Source organism: Colobus angolensis, unplaced genomic scaffold (genome assembly GCF_000951035.1).
Source record: "Colobus angolensis palliatus isolate OR3802 unplaced genomic scaffold, Cang.pa_1.0 Scaffold493, whole genome shotgun sequence".
In the NCBI taxonomy this organism is placed as follows: Eukaryota; Metazoa; Chordata; class Mammalia; order Primates; family Cercopithecidae; genus Colobus; species Colobus angolensis.
Window position 1 is genome coordinate 2,258,259 of NW_012118410.1, and position 7,888 is coordinate 2,266,146.

The 7,888-nt window shown below is 36.4% G+C and overlaps 1 protein-coding gene across 1 annotated transcript in view; it reads left to right on the plus strand.

Annotated features, from left to right (window-relative positions):
- EPM2A (epilepsy, progressive myoclonus type 2A, Lafora disease (laforin)) overlaps nt 1–7,888 on the plus strand; it is a 77,159-nt gene that overhangs the window by 28,852 nt on the left and 40,419 nt on the right. The window contains exon 4 of the mRNA XM_011959449.1: nt 2,909–3,083. Coding sequence (XP_011814839.1) covers nt 2,909–3,083 — 175 coding nt within the window. The remainder of the gene's footprint in view (nt 1–2,908; nt 3,084–7,888) is intronic.

Consider the following 7,888-nt stretch of genomic DNA (forward strand, 5'->3'; position numbering starts at 1 on the left):
CAGTTCAAAATGCAGAAATCACCGGTCTTCTGTGTCCTTCGCGCTGGGAGTTGGAGACTGCAGCTGTTCCTATTCGGCCATCTTGCTCCGCCCCCCCAGGAATGAAGAATTCTCATGAAGATGATACATAAATAATTTTTGACCGTTATAATTTATGAATATTTGATCTCTTCAACAATTATATTTTTAATAGGTAATAATTCAGTGTTGTAAGTCAATTGTACTGACCAATGGGAGCCATAGATATTCTTTTATTAAACTAAAAAAAAACCCACTCCTTGTAAGTAATCCAATCAATTCAAAACAGTTGACTATGACAGTTCCCCTCCATCCAATTCCATTTCCTAGAAGTAACCACATCCAGTTTGTAGTCTATGTTTACACTTTCAGTCATGCTCTGCCACTTCACTTAGTCACTCCTGCTTTTTCTTTTCAGCTTCTCTCTCTATTCATCTTTTTTAAGTTTATCCTTCTATCTCTGGCTGTTAAACATTGAAAGACTTTCAGACTTTGTTCTAGAACGTTTTTCCTCAATTCATATTGTTTTGCTTTGTGACTCATCTATGTTCCTATTTCAATTACCATTTACACTCAAATTACTCTTATGTTTCTAGTTCAGATTTCTGTTCTTAATATCAAATCAATAACTCCAGCTCTCTGTTTGACGACTCTTTTTGGATATCTAAAGAGCACTCCCAACCCAACATTGCCAAAACTGGATGGATGATCTTTCCTTACAGCCTCTTTCAGATTTTGCATCTCAGTGAATAGTACCACTGTGTATTGAATTATTTTCACTAGAAGCTTAGGAGTCATTATTGATCCCCTTTCATTTTTACCTTCTTTTTCCAATTAATCAAGTCCTGTGGCTTTTCCCTCCTGAATCTGCATAATCCTTTCAATGTCTGTGACCAAGCTTCATCATAAACTACCTAGACCAATATAGTAGTTTTTAAAATGGACTCTCTGCTTCTGTCTGATCTTAAATTATTTTTTTACTCTGTAGCCAGAGAGGTATCCTCAAAATAAAATCTGGTTATGTTACATGCCTGCTTAGAATATTTCAAATTTTTAGTTGCTCTTATGATAAATATCTGAGTTCTTAACATGACCTAGCATAGTACCTGCCTCAATAAACATTTGTAGAAGAATGAAAATAACTTATGGTTTACAGTATGTTCTATTAAAATAGTATTACTATACACATGTATCTCTGTATGCATCAGAGATTCTTTTTTCTTATTAATATTTCTGTTGGATATGTTTCTAGAAGTGAAGTTGGTAGTATAGTTTGGATTTTATCTATTAAAAATGAAGGATAATAGAGATGTGGTGCAGTGCCTTGTAGTCATTGAGAAAAAACATCCAGTAAGAGAAAAAGAGGTGACGGATCTAGGAAGATCAATAATGGTTTATTAAGGGAGTCATCCTGTACCTTCTGTCTGATGGAAGGAGTTATATCTCAAAGAAACACCAAATAATTTCAGGATTTTTTGAGAGCTTATGCCAAGCAAATTTAGGTTAAATATTTTGTAAGACAGAGCAAGGAGAAAAGAACAAATGAATCACATTTTTATATTCATAACATATGTGATTTATTTTTGTAAATCACTCATACATTTAGTTTGCTTACATGTCTTTCTTACAGTATATTATAATTAGGTAGTATAAAGAAAGGCATGATTTGAAATTGGATAATGAAAAGGTAATAAAAATAATGTATGAATTATAATTTTTATAGAAATCAAGGTTTACTAGTATCTAAGACCATTTGGGCTGCTGTAAACAAAACACCATATGTTGGTTAGCTTATAAACAATAGAAATTTATTGCTCACAGTTCTGGAGGCTGGGGGGTCTAAAATTGAGGCATACCAGATTCAGTGATTGGTGAGGGCTCACTTTCTGCTTCATAGACGGCGGCGACATGCTGTTTTCTCACATGGTGGAACGGAGTCGGGGGTTTCTTTCATCCCTCTTTTATAAGGGAGCTAATCACATTGGTGAGGGTTCTTCTTTATGACCTAATCATCTCCTAAGGGCCCCAGCTCCTAATGCCAGCACCTTAGGTGTTAGGATTTCAACATATAAATTTTGGGGGAACAAAAACATTCATACCATAGCAACTAGTGTAGTTGATACTGCACAGAAATCGTGAAATAGGCAAATAATATTTTTAGAGATGTGTCTCTGCTTCCTTTGATCCATGGCACTCTAAGGAAGATGGTGTGTCTTTGTGCATATGACATCAGCAGGGAGCATCACAAAGGCATCATGCCGAAAAGGTGGGGGACTAGGAGAGGCAGGTTGCTCCTAGTGCCGCACTACTAGTTCTATGACCTTGGGCAAGCTAGTTAATCTCTGTGAGACTTACTTTCCTCATTTGAAAATAATGATAATAACTGTTTTACCTGTAAAGTAGATTTGATGTGATCATTTATTATTTATTGATGCATTTATTTGTAATTATGCATTTTTTGGTTGAGCTGATACTAAAACACTTTATTCCTGATTTAATTTATAAATTTGCATACCAAAAAAACAGAATTGTGTAATGCAGGGGCATTAATAGCTTTAAAAACTTTTTTTAGGAGCTTCTCAGCCTGCAAAGTGATTCATAATGGCCTCTTAGAGCACTGAGAGGTACCATGAAACTCTGAAAGAGTTAACATGCTTTTTATAACCCATGTACTCAAAGGGAGTAAAACACTGATTTTCATAAGTAGCTCTTTACAAATTCCTACTGTTCTGTTTTTCACTCTAGTCTTTTTTGTTTATACTGAAATGTGTAGATTAAGTAGCTTTATCTTTATTTTTTTTCTTGCTATTAATTTTGTTTCAGCCGCTTTGAGGATGTTTAAACCAAACACTGATTTAATTGCTTTGTTTATCATTTCTTCTTGTTCTAGGCAATGGACCTCATCATGACCGTTGCTGTACTTACAATGAAAACAACTTGGTGGATGGTGTGTATTGTCTCCCAATAGGACACTGGATTGAGGCCACTGGGCACACCAATGAAATGAAGCACACAACAGACTTCTATTTTAATATTGCAGGCCACCAAGCCATGCATTATTCAAGGTAAAAATAGTGCTATGTTTATAAGCATAGAAGTAGTACAAGAGGTAGCATTAGCAACAATGAAAATACTTACTGTGTTCAAAACTGCAGTGTCTCACTTTGGAGGGGTCTATAGGCCTGTAATACTTTGAGGAGATAATTACAGTGAATCAGCATGTCAGCTTTTCTGGGTCTAGGTGTGGAGGATTTTAAAAATAGAATTCTTTAATAAATGCATACCCTAGCATCAATATATTTTCACCAGATAGTAGCTAACCAATCTCTGTATTTATGTAGTGGAATAAAAATAAAAACTTCACTAACATGGCCTAAATTAGTATTTGTGTCCTTTATGATACTACCAGTGAAACAAAAATTGGTATTTCCTTATAACATCTTATTGAAATAAATATGTGTGAAAATACACAGAACTAGATTGAATGTGATTATCTGCTTCATTATTTATTAATATTTTGATTTATTTGTTCATTTAATTCCTAAACCAGGAGGTTGCTAAATAAAACGTAAGGCTCATTACCCTTTTCTCCTTTCCCACTCATCAGAAATGATTATTTTAAATCACTTTATGGTTAGTTTTTCTTGAGATTAAATCTAAATCTTAAACAATGTGCGTATGTGTTCCTTGTTAATGTACCAGTTTAAAAATAGCTATTGATTCCCCTCTGTTACACATAGGAAATTGATGTCTCTTGTACTTGTCCTCTCTCCCCACTCCAGTCCCTACCAGGCATTTTTTGAAAAGTTCCATTGTTACTTACTGTCATACAAATTCTATGTCTTGACCCATCAGTTTTTCACAATGTCTCCTAGTTTCCTACGTTGTAAGAGCAGAGATTTTTTTTTGTTCCTGTGTTTTTTTCCACATCTATTTCCGCCTACTGACTCCTGCTTTTAAATTACTTTTATAATTTCAAGGCTTATAAAATTTACATTAAACTTCGTAAATATAAATTTCTTTCACACTTTGATTATTTAAAATTTAAAAGCAATTGCCAACATTTAAAATATTATGTGTTATTTGATTTGTTTTTCTAAGACCACCAGAGCGAGTACAAAAGGACCAGTGAGTAGACAAGGCTAGGAGCAAAACTGCAAATTTATTTTTTGGTCACCTCGCTTCAGGGAAGAAGGTGTGGAGAGTGAGGTCTGTCGGTCTCCAGCAAAGGAGGCCGAGGGAGTCGCCCGGTGGAGCTCTCCAACGAAGTTTGTGATGCAGTTCCGACAGGAGTGGGGGCTGAGGAAGTTCGCGTGGCACTCTCTCTGGGAGTGGATTTTCTGGGAGTGGGAGGGCAATAGGCGGGGCATGGGCGTGTCTGGGGGCATTCCATAGGTGCGGCCAGGTAAATCTTGGTCTCTTTGGATTGACTTCACCTGGCACATGCCCAGTTGATCTGCACCTTCCCGGGCGCCGGCTGCATTTTCGCGTGCGCGGGAAAAGTTGGTGATGAAGAACCTGGAAGTGCGCCATCTTGCCTCCGTTTGTCCAAACATTATTTACTGTAGAACTTACAGTATTTGTGCTATACACAAGGAGATACATTCTCATGTTCTTAAAGAACGTGTTGTTTTGAATGAAAGAGACAATTAATAAAACAGAGTTGTGAGGGATAAAAGAGAGAGAAAATGCAATTTCACAATAGTTTTAGGCAATTAATATTCCTCTTGAACACATCTTTCTTTCAAACTTCTGGTAGATGTTGGCTTTGCTGGTGGGTTGTATGCATAGAATGAGGAAGAGAAGAGTTAAGCATGTCTCATGGCTTTATGGCCTGAGCTACTGAATTAATGGTGTTGCTGCTTACTGAGATGGGAAAGACTAGGAAATGAGCAATTTGAATTAGGGATTGAGGTGAAAGTTCTACTTTAGTCATTTCTTGAAATGTCTGTTAGATTACAGGAAGCAAATTGATTTCAGGAATTTTATGGAGAGCTTGGAAATAAAGATATAAAATTGGCAGTTATCAAGACATAGATAGCATTCAAAATGATGAGTCTAGATGAGACAATAGTAAATGAGTGAAGTATAGAAGAGACAAAGAGAAGAATCAAAAATATTGAACCCTGATGCACACAATTTAGAAGTCAAGGATAAGCAGAAGATCCAGAGAAAAGAATGAGAAGGAACACCTCTTGAGATGGTCTGACATTTAATGAGGATGTGTATATGGGTTCTTTTAAATTGATCCTGAACCACATTTCCTGGGTTCCTTCAGAACCCTTTTTTCTGAAACGTCATGTCTTGGGCTCTGGAGTTTTTTTTCCACTGTATAATTGTTTCTTCTCCTTGATTGCCTTTGTTCTTTGTCATCAGAGACACTCCTTACATGGATGTTGGACCTCTTGGATCTACATTTTATGTTTGTCATCTTTTGTATTGCTTTACATTTTGAGAGGCTTCTTTATTTCCAATTCAATATCAATTTTTTTCTTAATTTTGGTAATTGTATTCTTAATTTTCATGGACTTTTACTTATTCTGTTATTCACTTTTTGTATATTAGTTTGTTCTTGTTTATGAATGAGTATATTCATGAATCCTAGAATACTAATGAAAGTTATTTTTAAGTTCTCTATTTTTTTTTTTGCTTTTGAACTTGTTTATTGTAATCCTTAACATAAGTCATTCTTTCTGAGCCTCAGCTCTGAACACATGAAATGGAGATAAAGTTGTTACAGGGGCTGAATGATGCAACAATATAAACAACTTTTAATATTATGATCAGTCCACCACCATACGGTTTTCCATAATGGTTGTGCTAATTTATATTACCACCAGCAGTTTGTCAAGGTTCTCTTGTCTCTATATCCTCGTCAACACTTGGTGTTTTATGATTTTTTTAATTGTAGCCATTCTGATTAGAGTGAGGTATTATCTTCTTGCAGTCTTGATTTGCATTTCCCTGATAATTGGTGATATTGAACATTGTTTTCATATATCTTGTCCATTTGTATGTCTTTTTTTTTTATTATTATTATTATACTTTAAGTTCTAGGGTACATGTGCACAACATGCAGGTCTGTTACATTTGTATACTTGTGCCATGTTGCTGTGCTGCATCCATCAACTCGTCAGCACCCATCAACTCGTCATTTACATCAGGTATAACTCTCAATGCCATCCCTTCCTCCTCCCCCTTCCCCATAATAGGCCCCAGTGTGTGATGGTACCCTTCCTGTGTCCAAGTGATCTCATTGTTCAATTCCCACCTATGATTGAGAACATGCGATGTTTGGTTTTCTGTTCTTGCGATAGTTTGCTGAGAATAATGGTGGCCAGCTGCATCTGTCTCCCTACAAAGGACACAAACTCATCCCTTTTTATGGCTGCATAGTATTCCATGGTGTATATGTGCCACATTTTCTTAATCCAGTCTGTCACTGATGGACATTTGGGTTGATTCCAAGTCTTTGCCATTGTGAATAGTGCTGCAGTAAACATAGGTGTGCATGTGTCTTTATAGCAGCACGATTTATAATCCTTTGGGTATATACCCAGTAATGGGATGACTGGGTCATATGGTATTTCTAGTTCTAGATCCTTGAGGAATCGCCATACTGTTTTCCATAATGGTTGAACTAGTTTACAATCCCACCAACAGTGTAAAAGTGTTCCTATTTCTCCACATGCTCTCCAGCACCTGTTGTTTCCTGACTTTTTAATGATTGCCATTCTAACTGGTGTGAGATGGTATCTCATTGTGGTTTTGATTTGCATTTCTATGATGCCGAGTGATGATGAGTATTTTTTCATGTGTCTGTTGGCTGTATGAATGTCTTCTTTTGAGAAATGTCTGTTCATATCCTTTGCCCACTTTTTGATGGGGTTGTTTGTTTTTTTCTTGTAAATTTGTTTGAGTTCTTTGTAGGTTCTGGATATTAGCCCTTTGTCAGATGAGTAGATTACAAAAATTTTCTCCCATTCTGTAGGTTGCCTGTTCACTCTGATGGTAGTTTCTTTTGCTGTGCAGAAGCTCTTTAGTTTAATTAGATCCCATTTGTCAATTTTGGCTTTTGTTGTCATTGCTTTTGGTGTTTTAGACATGAAGTCCTTGCCCATGCCTATGTCCTGAATGGTGTTACCTAGGTTTTCTTCCAGGGTTTTTACGATATTATGTCTGATGTTTAAGTCTCTAATCCATCTTGAATTAATTTTCATATAAGGAGTAAGGAAAGGATCCAGTTTCAGCTTTCTACTTCTGGCTAGCCAATTTTCCCAGCACCATTTATTAAATAGGGAATCCTTTCTCCATTTCTTGTTTTTCTCAGGTTTGTCAAGGATCAGATGGCTGTAGATGTCTGGTATTATTTCTGAGGATACTCAGAAAGGTGTATTGATTTGCATATGTTGAACCAGCCTTGCATCCCAGGTATGAAGCCCACTTAAACGTGGTGGATAAGCCTTTTGATGTGCTGCTGGATTCGGTTTGCCAGTATTTTATTGAGGATTTTTGCATCAATGTTCATCAGGGATATTGGTCTAAAATTCTCTTTTTTCGTTGTGTCTCTTCCAGGCTTTGCTATCAGGATGATGTTGGCCTTATAAAATGAGTTAGGGAGGATTCCCTCTTTTTCTACTCATTGGAATAGTTTCAGAAGGAATGGTACCATCTCCTCCTTGTACCTCTGGTAGAATTCAGCTGTGAATCCATCTGGTCCTGGATTTTTTTTGATTGGTAGGCTATTAATTATTGCCTCAATTTCAGAGCCTGCTATTGGTCTATTCAGGGATTCAACTTCTTCCTGGTTTAGCTATCAGGATGATGTTGGCCTTATAAAATGAGTTAGGGAGGATTCCCTCTTTTTCTA